This window comes from Notolepis coatsorum (genome assembly GCF_963971535.1).
Source record: "Notolepis coatsorum genome assembly, chromosome: 19".
In the NCBI taxonomy this organism is placed as follows: Eukaryota; Metazoa; Chordata; class Actinopteri; order Aulopiformes; family Paralepididae; genus Notolepis; species Notolepis coatsorum.
Window position 1 is genome coordinate 73,973,852 of NC_140183.1, and position 17,977 is coordinate 73,991,828.

Sequence of the window (17,977 nt, forward strand, 5' to 3'; positions counted from 1 at the left end):
ACGACGATCACGTTTCCTCTGTGAGTGACTGTGAGCTCTGCGTTTCCTTTCAGGTGAGGTTCCGAGGCCTGCTGTTCTACCACGAGGGATGGCCCCTCTGCATCCATGAGAAGGTGGTCCTGCAGCTCGCCCCTCTGCACAAGGTGCGTCTGAAGCAAGGGGACTTCTACCTGCAGGTCGGGCCGCTGGGCCGCAAGGCCGCTAAGCTGGTGATAAAATGCCTGTCGGCCAGCGGGCAGGCCGTCGCGGAGATCCCCGTCGCGGAGAGCACGTACGGTAGCGTCTTCACCGCTGACTTCCTGCAGAATGTGACGCGCGACCGGAACGTCCAGCCGCTACAGAACTGCCTGCTCACCACCGGCACGGCCGTGTACAGGACGCCGTGGAAGAACGTGGTCAACCCTTTGTTTGTCAGCAGCACCGCCGACGCCATCATGCAGGCGCACCGCAGCGGCGGGGGCTTCCGCGGTCACCTGAGCGCCTGCAGCACCAGCGGCTCCACCGGCACCCTGGACAGCCACCGCAGCTCCAGGGAGTCCCTGCACTCCCAGGGCACGGACTCCATCTTCTCCGAGCCCGCCAGCCCCCCCGACAGGGCCAACGCGAACCCCCCCGGCAGCACTAGGGCCTCGCGGGAACCGAGCCTGATGGAGAGCCGCGGCCTCAGAGCGGCGCACACAGCTCCACCCGGCACTAAGACTGAGGAGGGTGGGGCGGGACAGGGGGAGGAGGAGGAGGAGGAGAAGGAGGAGGATGGGGGTAGGAAGGAGAGGGGGGTAGGGTCGAGGACCCTTTCATTTAGCACGGACCTCAGTAACCCGGGACCCCGGCGCAGACTCCCCAGGGACTCAGTGGCATTTGAGACCAAGAGACTATTCAGGAAATCTTACATGGAGGCCCTGCAGAACCCTATGAACCTTGGCTCCAGCTCGGAGTCCATCCTGGAGGAGGGCCCAGAGCACGATGCAGGCACAAACCCCAGAGAGGACACAGTGACACCAGGCAGCAGCCCGGACACTCGTCTCACCCCCAGGGAACACATATCACGCAGGCTGGGTGCCAGGGGGTGGCTGGGCGGAGACGACTCTCGGCCTAGCACGCCCTTGCTCTACCTACAGCGGGGGTTGCGGAGCGCTGAGAGGCGGGCGGAGAGGCGCTCCAAGTCTCTGGAGAGGACTAACAAGGCCGCCCAGGTCAAAGGTCACAGGGCGCGCTCCTCCTCTGGGGGCTCAGCCGGCATCTCCCCCAAGAAGCTGATGAACGGCTATGCCCTCCGCTTTGGGAAGCTTGACCTGGAGGCGGCCTTCCCGGGTGCGGAGAGGAGAAGCAGCAACGACGAGTCAGGTATGTGTGTTCATGTACTTATTACCGTCATATTATACATATATACCGACAATCATTAACAATTCTATTGCTTAGACAAAGTCTGTGGCAATATGAGATGATTTCTCAACTGAAACCTTTTTTTTATTGACAAGCACTTATTTCACCAACAGTGGGTGAGTCATAGCAGCCCTGAGCTCATCAGCTCTCCCGTATCAAACGGTTCGTCCCGAGGGCTCGAAAACTGGGTTCCATTCCAAATACTTTGAGAATGGTGGTTGCTCATCGGGCTGTAATTATAACCCGCAGCGGGGATCGGTCAGGTGAATCATTCAGAGCGGGCTGGTGTTTAACTCTGCGGCGATATAGGGAGACAGCTTGCGACTCTCAAGTGCTTACTCTATCACTGGTGACAGATTGCTTTTCATGGCCCACGTTATGTGTTCTTTGGTGTAGTCTGGTGACAGGTAATGGCCCTGCCCTGGAAAACGGTGCCTCAAACCCGGGTCCAGGTGTGGTCTAGCAACCGGGTTCTGTGTTCTTTACCGCCGTGTCTCTGTTGTGTTTTAGTTGGTTCATACGGGGCAGTTCAGGAAGGTAGTGTGATGTGAAAGTGCCGCCCAGGGGATCCCGTTGTTTTACTAAAGCCCGACCCCTTCCGGGTATTGAAATGTGATGTGAATTGAGTGTGTTTATTTAAATCTCACAGTCCTGAGAGTGGTATGCATGCTACTCACTTCTAAGAATAAACGACATGAGAAAGAATTTCCGTTGCTGAGATCACTCCGCGAGCCAGCTACAGATGCAGCGGGTCTGTGTTCATCGCGTCGCCATTGTTTTTTTTCGCGAGATTACCTCAGCGAGGCTTGAGTTTCAACCACTCGCAGAGCAGGTTTCCCACACTGAGATTTACTTTTCCAGAGCCATTTAGAGCGGCCTCGTCAGGCCACAATGGACCCTGTCACAGGACCAGAGGGACCCCCAGCATCCCACAGTGAGATGGCCTGAGTTGAGATCGCCTTCCAGTGGGATCGGGGGCCGGTGGGGGGGCTGACCTGGTCGAAGACGGATGAGTTGCAGAAGTTACAAAAGATTCCATTGTGAACCGGTCGGACACTTTGGGATCCAGGAGAAAGGCTTTCGAGTCGTACCTGTGTTTATGCAAGATCCATTCACACCCCCGACAAACAAAACACCTCTAATCTGCACTGACTCACACTTTTCTGTAAAATAACACTCCGGCTTTGAGAAAGGATAGAATTACCAGTGATGTCAGACTGTAATTGCTGTACAATAAAAACAAGATCTGTGTGTGTGTGTGTTATTTTTTTTTTGTCTCCGTTTGACTTTCATCAATAAATCCAGGCCCAAACAATCTGTACTAAAAAAAGATCTGGCCTGTCATTGGTGGCTTAGAACGGTGTCAAACGGTACAGAGAGCGGGCTTTTCACACACAGCACAATGCGCTCAGGCTTTGGTCTACAATTCTCACTTCCTCTGAAAACAAAGCAATTTAGGAAGCATGCAGCAAACAGCAGCGTAGCCACACAGTCGCACAGGACATGCATTGACTGTTTGGAGACAATAGGGGTTGAGCTGCAGTGGGGACAGCAAAGGACCGCAAGACAGTACAAGAGGACAGAGAGGCCGTTTTGAAAAGACAACACCCAAAATGTGCCGATCATCTATAGAACAAGCTCTCTCTGCACCTTGTCTTCACTGTTTTAAGAGCCACAAAGCCGTCCTTTTAAAAAGGTTTATTGTCAGGGGAGCTCCAGTAGCTCACCGCGTACCTCGAACGCTATTTCGGCGTCGGGGTCAACCGTGCGCGTCACGGATCTGGGGTAGCGAGTTCGACTCCCGGACAAGCCGTACTTTCTCAGAGTGTCTTTCCCCCCATCTATACCCCCATTCAACCTGTTTCTGTCGGTCATACTTGACCAGAAAAAGCGATAAACGCGAAAAGAACCAGCTGACTGGTCAAAGTAAAAAAAAAAAAAAAAGTTTATTGTCCAACTTTATGTGTCTCTGTGTGTCCCTGTGTTGTTCTCATTCCTTGAGATACTAGATGACAAGTATTTTATAAGAAAAAATACGTCATATATATATATATATATATATATATATATATATATATCTGCATCATCACTATAGGTTTATTTTTAAGTCAAGCGAAGTCGAGTTTATTTTCCGTTGTCCAGTGTCACCGCTATGTGTCGCACACAGGACTTCACACGCGTGTTTGTGAGACGTGTATATGAACTAGTAGGACCCCGTCTGTTTTTAAATGACGCCCTCTGTGATTTTTCTACCCCAGTCTTTGCTATCTTGTCCACGACATGGTCAAGTCTGCAGAGAGAGAGAGAGAGATAGAGGGAGGAGAGAACATGCAGAGTGTGAGAATTGGCAGAGTGTGCCCCGGCCGGGATAAGGATGAAGTGTGTGTGTTAACCGCGGCGGTACCAGTCAGGGAATGTCAGCGGCAGCATTCCTGTGAACTGGGCCTTGAGGGGCTGCAGTGGCCGAGCGGTAGGAGGACCCCACGGGACGCACACAACCCAGCTCTCCATTAGGCTCAGAGGGAGTCCATTTGACTCACCATGGTGATGTGTTTGGGTGTTTTGTCCCTCATGCTGCAATGCATTCCTGGCGCTGTGATTACATTAAAGTACAGGAAAAGGCGATTTTGTGCCCCCTCTCTGTACTAACGGCCAGTCAGGCAACGGTCGCACATTCCGGCTATTCTATACTGGAATATAAACGCCCCCTATCTTAACGGCACAATGACAGCCCATTGCCCTTGGTAACACACACATACTAAAACAGATTCATGGAGAAATCGTCTTTTTCCTTCTAATTGCGGCATGAAAAACAAGACACCAACACACCACCATGGCAAGTCAAATTGATTGATATTGAAGACCATTTTCACCGGCAAGCTATTTGTTTACTGACCCTATGGAGAGCTAGCTTGTTCCATGGGTCTCATGCGAGGCTAGTGCTGCGTTCGATTTTAACTCGGAGGTCGGAAATTCCTAAATCTAATAAAACGGCGGATCAACTCGGAGTTCCTAGTCGCAAACTCCGGTATGATTTCTCAATTCCCAGTTCAAGACTAAGCGTCATTTGACGTAATAAAAGAAATGGCCGCCCACATCTTATAAATAAATTGTGTTATTATTGGCTGTTTTAAGAGTACATTTGTAAGTATATTAGCCATATGTCGCTCTAAACTGTTGTAAGTTCATGCAAGACAAATTGTGAGAAGAAATGTCCCCAAAAAAAGAGTTAAGCGTGAGCATCCATGTTTCTCCGATTAGCTCGAGTGCACGTAGGTCAGAGATGACGCGTTTCCTACTTTCCCATCTCCGACCATAAACGAATGAAGCATTTCTACGTCTGCATGCCACAGCCTCAGAAACACCTCTGCCCAAGAGGGCAACAGTCTGGACATCCACGGCCAAATTAATTTGAAAGAAAATGTGCTTAATATTGAACAGAGTATGACTAACCCTAACCCAAATATTAAGCCTTTCTGAACATTTATGACTTATGCAGTGATGTAGTTGTCAGAAAAGTAAACGGAATAGTTCTGTATTTTCTGCGTTAGGAAATCATACCTTTATGGCTCCGTTCAACGTCGTTTTCATAAATGCAGTGAATAAACAAGGCTGCACAGACACCGTAGAAATTTAAATATTAAACTTTTTTAAACTCTTTTCGGTTCTTATTTATACAATTTACTAAAGATATTGGGGGGGAACAATAATGTAATATTATGTATTCAATATGTTAAATGAAAGTAATGCGAGTAAAGGTAGCACCTGCTAGTTAATTCCTGTTTGGGCAGAGCTGTTTTGACAGTGGAATGTTGTCTAACTCTGCGTAGGAGTGTGGAGAGCTGATTGTCCAATAACACCAGAGTTCACTCTGCAGAACCTCTGAGTCAGACACCAAACACCTGGTCTCCATGATGAGTCACTGTGCAGTCACTACTAGAACACACCTAGCCCACCGCTAATGGACATTGGTCAATTTCACCCATCTGTTAAAGAGTGCAGGCTGAGGGACTTCACATCACAACATGACATCGGTACATTCTACGTCTACAGGCAGTGTGTTGTATTGAGTCCAGTTGTTGTATAGTGTATCAGTCAGAATTGTATTTATGGCTGTCATCTTCTAAAGAAATTCTTCTCGTGGGACTTTGTTGACTAATCTATTAGTTGATTTCATCATCACATCTGTAAAACTGTGTTTCTTTGTATATTTTGTACTCAGTTTAATCACCTGTGTACATTGTATATTGCTGTTGCACTTTACTGCTACATTTGCACTCTTGGTTGGATGCCAAACCTCTTTTCGTTGTACTGTACAATCCATTTTAATCTAATCTAATCTAATTCACACATGCAGTCATGCAAATCCAGTGCTTACCAGAGACTGCTCATAGTTTTCCATGAAATAACTCATTCAGCATGAAAAAAAAACTACACATTATATAAAAAATAAAGACTAACCGGCTAACAAAGACCTGGTCGACTATGAGACAGAACCGACCGATTAATCAACAAAGAGGGGCAGCCCTGGGCGCGTACCACGTATATATATACGCTCAGCGTGACCACAACGTCCTGGGTTCAAATCCGGCCCAGGACATGTGCTGCATGTCCTCCCCATCTTTCTCTCTCTCTCTCTCCCAATTTCCAAACTGTCCTATCCACAATAAAGCAGAAAATGCCATACAGGGCGCCAGGGTGGCGCACCAACGTACAGCACTGCGGTGCAACACGGCCGTCCCGGGGGTTCGACTCCCGGACCCCGGTGACCTTTGCCGAATGTCTTCCCCCCTCTATCCTCCCATACTTCCTCTCTCGCTATACCGGACCGCCCCGGGAAAAAAACAATAAAATATCTACCAAAAACATCATAATAATAAAAAAAATATGCCCTGATTGCATTTGCAGAATTCAGCAGCAGTTGATTAAAAACCACCTCACGCAACAATAACACTCAGCCTCGGTTCTCCACAGCACAACATGACATCGGCCTCAGCAGCGAGACCAGGCGACTCAGCCACGACAGAGACGACTCTCACGCTCCCAGACCCGCCAACGGAACGGCCATCCAGTTGGCCCCCGCATCGGGTCCTCACTCTGACTGTAACCTTCACCTCGCCTTGGTGGGGTCAGAGGTCAACACGGAGCTCCTGGCCTCCGGCGCCGTCGTCTTACCCGGTAGGTGACGAGTGAAAGTGACACGTCTGTCATTCGCGGCTTGTCATCTGCGTTCCGCAGGTTTCCCTTTGGCTTAGCTTAATGCACATCTGATCCGAGCTGAGCCACTCGATAGCCCCTGATATCATCTTTGAATCGCATGCGATTCCCACACACAGTATTTTTTTTTTTTTTTTTGATATTTTTGCACAAATCTTACAAATATTCAAAGATATATTTCAACAGCATAATATGCAAATTCCAAGATTTGTTTTTCTTTTCTTTTTCGTATAGACATATAAAACATACAAAAGACTTATACAGACATACCAAAAACAGACATGGAAATTATAAAAAATACTTACAAAAAAAAACATTACTATACGTGCATATATAACCAAGATGCATATACGTTAATGCATATACATATATAATACAATATAAAGTATAGGTACCATCAGGTCAGATCACATTTTTCACCTTCATCATTGATAATACTGAAACTCCCACACACAGTCTTATTTACTCAGCAACAAAAAAAAACTGTGGTTTGCAGTGGTAGTAAAAATGTACTGATACTACGACACGTAGTGTTAACACTTCCTTCAGTCAAGCCTCCTTCCAATTTGCTGCTCCCAGCAGTTTGAACGAGATGCAAAAGATTTAGAAAATGGACAAATTGACTCCCCGCTCACTACTTTTAAGGACTCTATCTCAGAGTTATTTACACACACCTGCTATTGTCACCCAGCTGTCATTTGACTGTTCTGCTTCATGTATGCCCCTTTTGTCATTTTATTTGGTTGTTTGATGTGTGTTTTAATAATTTCCCTTACCTCTGTGATGTATGTACCATCTGTTGATTTTCTATTTTATAAAATTGTCCCCTTTCCCATGTTACCCTTCGAGGGGGACATTTAGTCCTCTCGCCAGGCCGTCACTGAAAATAAGAATTTCTTCTTAACTGACCTGCCTGCTTAAATAAAGGTTAAATAATAAAAGGTTTGCCGAGGGAGTAAGAATGTACTGATAGTACGATATGTGCATTTTGTCACCGTTAGTCTCACGGAGAGAGAGTGATATTAGGTTGCCACGTAAACCTGCATTTGCTGTGAATGTGAGTGAGTGAGTGCTGACACCCTGCCGGCTGCCTGTGTTCCAGGAAACAGAGACCGCAGTGGGCGGTCGGTGCTGCAGGTGTGCACCAGGGGTCGGCTGTGGGCAGGTGAGAGCTGCACCGCTAAGGACCTCACCTGTCTACTGGGCTATTACTACTCCACGTTACGGTAAGTTACCCACCTTCAGGTTTCCTAGGTGAAAAGGCCAATAACTTGCCCTTTCACACCGGGTCCCAAGTCTTGTCATTATACAGGCCTAAAAGCCAAAGTTAAGATTTCTTTGACCAAATAAATGTTTGGTAAATGCGCTTACATTCCTGGAGAAGTTTGATGTGTACGTTTTTTTTTTTTATATGGAAAATGTCATTCAAAGTATAGGTATTTCCTTTTGTTGGAGTGTCTACTAACAATGCAAACAAATGTAAACATTAACAGCTTCAAACTACACTCCACAACTCCCATGTAGCTTGTATTTCATGAGTTTATACCAAAATACACATGACACCACACACCAGGATATAATGTGTATTTTGGATTGCAATGAGAATGAGAGAGATTGAGGTTTGCAACGTGAATGAGAGAGATTGAGGTTTGCAACGTGAATGAGAGAGAGATGGAGCAATAACAACGCCTGGAGACAGGCGGTTTGGTGGTTTGTTGAGTGTCAAGGCACAGTGCCCTCAGCCGGTGGCATTGAGGTTGAACACTCTGTTCCAGGAGAGAGTGCACTCTTGGCTGTGGGCAGAGGTTGAGTGTACTCAATCTCCTAAAGGGGAGGGGGGGGGGGGGGGGCACGTCCTCCTCCAGGGCCAGAAGTCCAGCGTTCATCTTCTAGTGGTTGACCTTTGCCGGTGTCGTGCCCTCTGTGGTGGCTGATGAACTGTGCTAGGATACCTGATCTAGAGGGGAGAGAAGAAGAGCGGTTGGGGGAGAAACAAGGCTCTTGTCTGCCTGGAGGCGCTTCTCCATGCACCCACTTCTAGAGGGAAGTGAAAAACCAGAATCCAACCAACCAGGCCAAATGAATGAAACGAGGTTGCTCATGCAATTGGCGTATATTTAAATGAGGTAATATGGGCGGAACATGTGCCCTTTCTATGTAAATGAGCCTCTTCATGGCAGCAGTAATTGTGCAGACAGGCATGACCGTGAAAGAATATAGAATATCTCGAACGACAATATCAAATCAAGATATTGAGCAGCGATCCCATGCAATCGTACTTTAAATATCATTATATAACATTGTGGGCTTTGGCGTTATGCTCGTATAAACATAATCTAATTTGAGCTACAAATATAAAGCCACATGCAGAGATATATCGCTATAGTGGCTGTATACAGCGCACACCTGCACGTATTGGGACGGAGAAGAGTTACCGTTATAGTTTGCGAGCCACTCACCCACGTTATGGAACGGAGAGAAAGATACCGTTAGTTGGGGAAGAAAAAGTGAGAGAGAGGAGAGAGTTGTTTTTTGCTACAACGCTGTATGGTAACGTTGGTGAAGTGAATTACCAGTTAAAAAGGAGAAGTGGAGTGACATACTCCAACACCGAAGACCAGCGTTTTGGACTATAGGAACCGAGACCCCCCTATCCAGTAGGAACTCCAGAGATCATCGTATCCGTCTTCATCTTTCTCCTCTGGACAATTCATCATCATCCACCCCCCCCCCCCCCCCCCCCATTCAGAGCTCCAACGACCTGGTTAGCTTAGGACTCATAATTCATTCGGGCATGGTGATATATAAATTGTATAATTTATTCGAACATTGTGATATATAAATTGTATAATAATAATTAGGATACTGGTTGCATGTAAATTTGATTAGCCCCAGGATATTAATGTAACCACAGGATATTAATGTGATATGTTGCATATGTGTTTTTATGTTACACATTAAATGTAATAATTCAACTTGGTACCCCTGTCCCCTCCAGTTAATAAGAGTGTCCGCCATTTTGTGTACATTTAATATTGGTTAATATATCATTTAGTATTTGCCAAGCTCATTATTTAAATACAGTCGGGTGTAGCCCCTTAGCTACAGTCTGTTTGTATTTTTTTTTTATTATTTTTTAAACAAACACATAAACAAACATGACAACATAAAATTAGATATACAAGCAATAATTAACAGTGCACATCCAATGAAATCACCATTTAGATAAATGTCTTATACAAGATATACCCCTAATACCTGCTATCTAATACCCTACACACATATGCTCTCGCTCGCTCCCCCCCCCCCCGGACCCCCCATTGGATAATCCATCCATTATCGTTCGCTCCTAACCAGGCACTACCATTATATGCTATCTTTTATTCTCTCCACCACTTCTAACCACATTGTTATTTTGGATTCATTGAGACCCAAAATTCTTGCTGTAGATATTTCTAGATAAATCACTTCGAGATACCGTAATTCCTCTAATAGTAACCCCGGCTTGTATTTGTTTCAACTGTAGCGGGTACCAGGCTTGTATTAGGAGGAGGCCTGTATAAGAGGGAGGCCTATATTTCAAATTTTCAAACGGATCATAATGAATAAATCAACATTTTGTGTCAGTTTGAACCCAGTAAAATGTACTGGGTTCATTTATTGAAACCAAGTACTGTATGAAATAGTAAACAGTGCAATTACAGGTGGTCACTGGTCATTTCAACGTTTTCAAAGTGAAATCAAGTAACTTTACCTTAGCAGCTCAGTATGCAGCTCAGTATATTAGTAACCTGGCTTGTATTAGGAGGTCGGCTTATAATTGCTTAGCTCAAGAGCGCACCCGGCCATTAATAGAGACCCGGCTTGTATTTGAGACCCGGTTACTATTAGAGGAATTACGGTATGTAAGAATCCAGACCTTCCGGCAAATTTTTTCCGGTTGAAACCATCGTGATGCTATCAGCTTTTTAGCCGCTGTGATACCAGACAAAACCAATCTCTTTAGCTGCATAGGTACTGCACACTCAAAAACATCATTCAGCAGTAATACAGAGGGGTGTACAGGTATATTCAGAGTTAAGAGATTTGATAATTGCTGGGTCACTTCTTTCCAGAATATCTTAACTGGTGGGCAGTCCCAGTACATGTGCATAAATGTCCCCTCGTCCCCATTTGTACATAAGGAGCATTTGGAGTCTTGTTTAAGACCCATTCTGTTCAGTCTTATAGGAGTCAAGTATGTCCTATGAATATAGTTAAGATTGATTTGTTGATGGTCCGGGTTCCTTGATGCAAGTCGAACATTTGCCCAGGCTTCTTGCCAATCAAAATCTATTTCCAGGTCTGGTATATCCCTCCTCCAGACTGAGTCTAGGTGGAGGATTTCATACGAGGACGTTAGTAATTGATGATAAAAATCTGAAACCTCTCGATGTCTCTCTTTCATAGAAGAATTTGTGGTATCTGTGGTGTACAATTGGTATCCTTAATGTAACACCGTGAGCCTTCAAACATAACAATAACTGTGCGTAAAAGTAATATGTGGAACTGGTGAGATAAAATGTTTTGCGTATTTCCTCATAACTACAAAATCCCTGTTTGTTGAAAACATCTCCTAATGTGTGTATGCCCTGCTTTTCCTACCATAGGTTTTATGAAAGGCGCTATATAAAACGAAGTTATTATTATTATTATTATTATTATTAGGGCTTTACAACTTAATAAAGAGATTGAATACAATTAAATGGGATATAAACGGAATTAAATATAGCATTATATAATTATAGCACTATATTCTATTGTATATGGTATACATTTAATTTAGTTTCTATCCCATTTAATATATATTCAATCTCTTTATTAAGTTGTAAAGCCCTGGCTTATATCTGATTTCATAATTAGATTATAGTGGGAGAGGAGTTCTTATTAATTAATTATTAATTAACTTTTAATTTAATAATAATAATAATAATAATAATAATAATAATAATAATAATAATAATAATAATAATAATAATAATAATAATAATAATAATAATAATAATAATAATAATAATAATAATAACAACAACTTCAGAATAATAATAATCATGACATTGCATTACTGCTGATCAGCACCTATATCAGAAATAAATGTTTACTGTATTGATCATTCCAGAACCAAGCATTTGGAATGTCAGTGCTTAGCCTTATTTCTAAATCACGCGTTGCGAAGGCTATTGGCAGGCACGCGGCTTTATATTTCTCGAACAAGTAAGATACTGTTCATAACTCATAAGATCTATTTTCTTTAGTATTCCATTCATTTTGTATTGTATTTAGTTTACTTCGTAATGTATAGAGGAGTTCAAACGCAGGACAACAGTAAGATTGTCATGTATCTGTATCGAATGCTCTTTCAATCAATTCGAACGCCTGAGATCTCGTTGGTCGTTGTTCATTGAGATGGCTACTGTTCAGTTTTTATTCCCCCTTTATCTGTTTCCAAGTTTGCACCTGTTAGAAGAACTGTTTACAAAATAGAAAAAGCATAGCAGTAACCTGCTCACGGACAGTACACTAATGATCACCGTCGCGCTGTGCTTTCAGGAGAGAGAGGCGTGACCAAGGCCTGACTGTTCTTATAGACAGCAGGAAGCAGCAGCCCGTTCCAGCCCTGTTCTCATCCCTGTCTGAACTCCAGGTGAGACCGCAGTGTGTAATTACCGTCTAACACACCCTGGCTTTTACGTCCTGCCCAATCTCCCTCCACTATCTTTAGCACTGTTGTTATTTCACTGTCATTACACAATCTCACATTTACTGTTGTCCTCTGTCCCTTTCTCTGACGAAATGTGATTAAAATTTTACTATTTATTTTTTTAAAGAGGCACTCCTTTAAATTAGGAGTGTCTGTAATCCCATGAGAACAGGTAGCCTCAGGGCCCTGTGTGGACAGACCTGTGCCTACGTGTTTTTAACCACGCTCAGGGACGTGCGTCGGCTGTAGCTTTCTAGCAAGACACACATCACCACGGTTATGATGATGAGTTACTTACAGATCTTTACAACGATAATTATGTAAACCGCAATGCATATAAGTCACTTTAAATACATATTTCATATTCTTCTGGGTTTCTTTCATGTCGACATTGTTTTTTTATGGTTGTGATTTATTGCATGTTCTCATGTCGGCTTGTGACCAAAACAAAAACGCTTGTGTTTTTCTTTTTTAGGCATTAGTACCAAACGCACTTTATTCAGTTCTGTTACTGGTGGATAAGGAGGCAGCTGTCAAGCCAGAGAGAGACATCCATGTGCAGGTAATTAATGAAAATATTTAATAAAATGATTAATTAAAAAAAACATTCACTCTTATTCAATCATAAAGCCAATTTATTCTCATCAGGGAAAACACTTTGTTCTAAGTGTCAGACTACAACACATGGCGTATATCATGCCAGTTAGTCAAAGTCAACTTTATTGTACATTTTCTATTGTCCAAGACATACAGAACATTGAAATGACGTTTCCCTAATTTCCACGGTGTATATAAAAATATATAAACATAGACAATATAAACAACAAAAGTTGTTTAGTAGTAAGACACAATATACAAACACACAATATACAGGACTGCAAGATATATATACAATAAAGGGTACCTTGTGTATACTGTTTACTTTACTCTTACTCATATATTCAGATTCAAATTCTTTATTGCCTACATTTATTGTAACGTATAATATAACCGATAGAGCATACAGACCCTCATCTGCACCTTTGTTTACACTGTTTATTTATTTATTTATAAATCTTTAGAGTTAACTATATTGTTTACACACTGTTTATTTTGTAACCTAGCTTTGCATTGACTTATTTCACACAGAGCACGCAGTTATATTTAGTTTTCAGTTGCAAAACAAAGCAGCTAGTTCACGACAGTCCGTCCCAAACAATTAGAAAAACTGTTGTATACCAAAACATAGTACATGATAGAAAAACACAACAAATATCACACCAGTCGGCCAGATGGTGGTACTATAATCAAAGGTCAAAATGTACAACTTTGAAAAGGCTGTCACACAACGCAGGTCCGATTGACACGAGACTTCGTACACATATTCACTTAAACTTGTGACATTAAATAACTGCATGAAGATAATAGCTGCAGTGCTGAGGCACATATCAAGGCAGCCATTAAATAATGGGGTGTTTCCTGTAGCCAGAGTGGTTGCATCATATCAATGACATGCGTGTTTCTTTCTTAAGCCATCTTCAGTGTCCACATGAACGTGGTCATTTTGGTCAACACTGAAAAGCACATAAAAAAAGCACATGTCAGGGATCTGCATGGGAATATTAAGTAATATTAAGCACATAACCATAAGCTCATAACCAGTACAATACCTTCAGCATGTAGGTATGTAATCATCACTGACAATAGTAACATTATGTGTTTTCACATTCCATCAAGGGCTTACATCCTACTACATTTGAAAGGATACAGTCTTAGCTTAGCTTTCTGAAATGTTATCAAGCCACCAAGGCTGCTATTGTGATAGGCTTATTATTGTAGCCAATCAGTGTTTTGTCCTTGACCTCCGGGGGGAGGGGGGGCCGGTTGGTGCTAGCAGAGAACGTACTACTGCTAGGTTTCTCCCTCGCCGAGTTCGGCTCAATGTAATGAAATCAGAGTGTTAAGCCACGATATTGACTTAAGCTATTAAGCCTGGAATTCCTCCCTGAAGCCATGCTGCACATGTGGATAGAAGCAGATAGATTCTTTACCTTGATGGAAACTACGATAGAGGAGGCCTGTCTGTAGTCGCAAATACCGCACAGTACTTAACACAAAGTACATTTCAGAGAGCGTCAGTCAGCTTGTGCAGACAGGAGCGTGACGCCACTGACTTTGTATTGGTTTGTGGCTAACCATCCGGAGCTAGTATGAGGAACAGCATGGATTGAGTTGAGGAAGGACTCTACCAATCAACAACATCATTGTTAAGCAATTGGATTAGTGGTCCAAAAATCTGGATTATCCCTTTAAAGGCTTCCCTTACCTACTCTTACTAGTTATGCTGCCAGCCAGTATGACTACTGCCATAGTGTCTTTATACCTGTATCACTGTACATATTAATTCTGATTCAGATTCAGATTATTTTATTGTCATTTTAAATGTACATACCGGTACATTCAGAAAAATGTGAGATGCTTGTTTTTCCCAGCTCCCAGCATTAAATAAACAACAATCTATACAAAAATGATCTAAACAAACAACACACTGCAGCACCCACTCTCCACACTTTAGATCACACAAACACACTTTATATTTATTGATAAAGGATTTGCACTACAACTCGTACACCTACTGTAAATTGTACCTAAATTGCACCTCATCCTATTTCTGCCTTGCACTATATAGTATTGTATATTAGTACACTACACAGTATTGTATATTATATGGTAACTCAGTTACGTCTATTCTGCATCGAACATTGTACATATGTCTATACTGAACACTGTGACCTCATTTTTTTACTTCTAATTTACATGCTATACTATGTTATTTTATTTCATACTTATCTTGTCTTGCACAGTCTCTGGAGCGTAACAGTAAGAAACATTTTGTATAAAAGTATTCTGTACTTCTGTATGACAACTATTAAAGAAACTTGAGAAACTTGAAACAATACAAGGTAAAAAAACTGTGTATAAATATAAAGAATGATGCGTGTGTGGTGTTATGTCACTTAAGGCGAGACAGCACCCCCAAAATCGCCTTTTTGCTTTCTTTCAACGATATTGAGATTTTGTTATATTTTGCTTCCTAAACATGTCTTCTATGAAACTAGTGACAATAAAACGTCAATAACACATATTTAGTTGTTTATTTGACTTAATTTAGCCTGATTGCGTCCATAAATGTGCACATATTTAATGGGGAAGTGCCTCATATGCATATATAAACATACAATTCAGAAAACGTGCAATATTTGTTCTTAGTTTATATGTACATAACAAACTGGGAAAGTTTCATAGTGATATCTATTCAAATATTTGTTCTGCCTATTAGAGGGTACTACACTGTTACTACACTGTTTGTTTGTATCCTGTGTGTAGTTCTGTTCAGTTCAATAACATCATTATTATTATGTTATACAGTTATCAGGCATGTGTTTAGGTTGTCTATTACTAATGGTTTGATTGGGTGTTGTGTTTGTAAATAGCTGTTTCAAAAAAAATTTATGGCATTTTACAATACAAAACTTTGAGGTTGTTTTCTGAAAAACTAGTTTTTATGTATTTTACAAAGTCTTGGAACTCTATTTTCCCTAGTACCTACACACACACCAAACTTTCCACATTTCTTCCCATCCATATTATGCTTCTTTCTATAGAAGGGTTTGTTGATATATATCATTCATAGCCGGGTTTATAGTACATTTTATACCAAAACTAGGCGAAAAATAAAAAAATGTATGACAGTAGACAGTATTTCCTGATGTATGGGCTGATAAGAGAACATAGCCACAAAGTCTCTCTATACAAAGTTTCATTTTGAATGTATCAACAAAATGAAACCAAGTTTTTGAATCTGGAATTATCCATGTTGGTGATGCGAGTCTTGGCGATACATAATGTGTGCATATTTAATGGGGGAAGTGCCTCATTTGCATATATAAACATACAATTCAGAAAACGTGCAATATATTTTTTCTTAGTTTATATGTACATAACAAACTGGGAAAGTTTCATAGTGATATCTATTCAAATATTTTTTTTTCCTATTAGGGGGTGCTGTCTCGCCTTAAGGTGCTTTTGTGTGTATGCCTGTGTGATCATTTAGTGTCTGTCACAACTCTGTACATACATCTGAGCACTATACTCAGTAATTTATATATTTTATATCCAGTTTAATCACCTGCACATTGTATATTACTGTTGCACTTTATTGTTACATTTGCACTCTGGTTGGATGCTAAACTTCTTTTTTCGTTGTACTGCACTTGTGATGTATAATGAGAATACATTTGAATCTAATCTAATCTAAAAGGGTTGAGCAGGAGGTGGCCCGTGGCTAGTTATTATTACCATGTCTTTGATGATGGAGAAAGGAAGGAAATAAGTTTGTGTGTGTGTGTGTGTGTGTGTGTGTGTGTGTGTGTGTGTGTGTGTGTGTGTGTGTGTGTGTGTGTGTGTGTGTGTGTGTGTCTGTGTCTGTGTCTGTGTGTGTGTGTGTGTGTCTGTGTGTGTGTGTGTGTGTGTGTGTGTGTGTGTGTGTGTCTGTGTGTGTGTGTGTGTGTGTGTGTGTGTGTGTGTGTGTCTGTGTGTGTGTGTGTGTGTCTGTGTCTGTGTGTGTGTGTGTGTGTTGTTGTGTTTTCTGGGCTCCAGACTGAGCTCCTGACATCTCTGAAGGCCTTACTGAAGCACATCGACTCCACTCAGCTCACACGAGACCTGGAGGGCACTTTCCACTACGACCACAACCACTGGATCCACTTCAGACGGGTAAGAAACGCCACAGCTGCCTCTTGTACACACTGTACCCCCGATGCCACGTCGTTGAAATCCATGCAAATTTTGCATTCTTACATCGTGAATTTATTTATTTTCTATTTCAACCACCTATTTTAACCAGCGGACGCCTCGTTGAGATTACAAAGCTCCGGCGCCGAGACGTGCTGCAGAAGAACGACATAATTTATTTACAGACGATAACATTTACGCGTCACACAAGGTTGAAATGTAAAATCTTCAGTCACAAATCATTATCAAGTCAAGAACTATACATGGTCAATCCGATCAGTCAAAACAACGGCAGCCAGATAACTTCAGTTCTTTCAGAATGGATTTAAAATGCATTGAGATTTTAATCCTTCTGCAGAAGAGTCCAGGTAGAGAGAGCAGCATAAAAGCCCTTTTCCCAGTACAGTACAGGCTTTAGGGACTGACAACAAGAATGCGTCCTGGGAACGCAGACAATAACATCTAACTATATGAATATGTTCGTAAATAATTTATTTTCAACCGTTATTTACAGTCATATTTGTAATCTTTTACTTCGTTTCCACTTCCGCATTGGCTGTGTTGAATTGTAGAATTCTCTCTCTCTCCCTCTTCTCTCTCTCTCTCTCTCTCTCTCTCTCTCTCTCTCTCTCTCTCTCTCTCTCTCTCTCTCTCTCTCTCTCTCTCTCTGTCTGTCTGTCTACTCTAATAGAAAATCGAGCCATTTGCCAGCAGTTGCAGTGCGGCCATCTTCTCCCTCCAGGAATCTATCAGCTCGCTAAGCAACAGCGGCAACCTGGACACCTCCAAGGTCAGTCACCCCCCCCCCCCCCCCAGCCCCAGTCCCCCCGCCCCCAGGCAGTCCGTCTGTCTGGACCTCTGATT

The 17,977-nt window shown here is 42.6% G+C and overlaps 1 protein-coding gene across 2 annotated transcripts in view; it reads left to right on the top strand.

The window, feature by feature from the left end:
- plekhg4b (pleckstrin homology domain containing, family G (with RhoGef domain) member 4B) overlaps positions 1-17,977 on the top strand; it is a 73,306-nt gene that overhangs the window by 10,578 nt on the left and 44,751 nt on the right. For both annotated transcript variants that reach the window (XM_084336226.1, XM_084336227.1), the window contains exons 3-9: positions 54-1,344; positions 6,358-6,561; positions 7,703-7,826; positions 12,190-12,283; positions 12,816-12,902; positions 16,979-17,095; positions 17,805-17,903. In XM_084336226.1, coding sequence (XP_084192352.1) covers positions 54-1,344; positions 6,358-6,561; positions 7,703-7,826; positions 12,190-12,283; positions 12,816-12,902; positions 16,979-17,095; positions 17,805-17,903 — 2,016 coding nt within the window. The remainder of the gene's footprint in view (positions 1-53; positions 1,345-6,357; positions 6,562-7,702; positions 7,827-12,189; positions 12,284-12,815; positions 12,903-16,978; positions 17,096-17,804; positions 17,904-17,977) is intronic.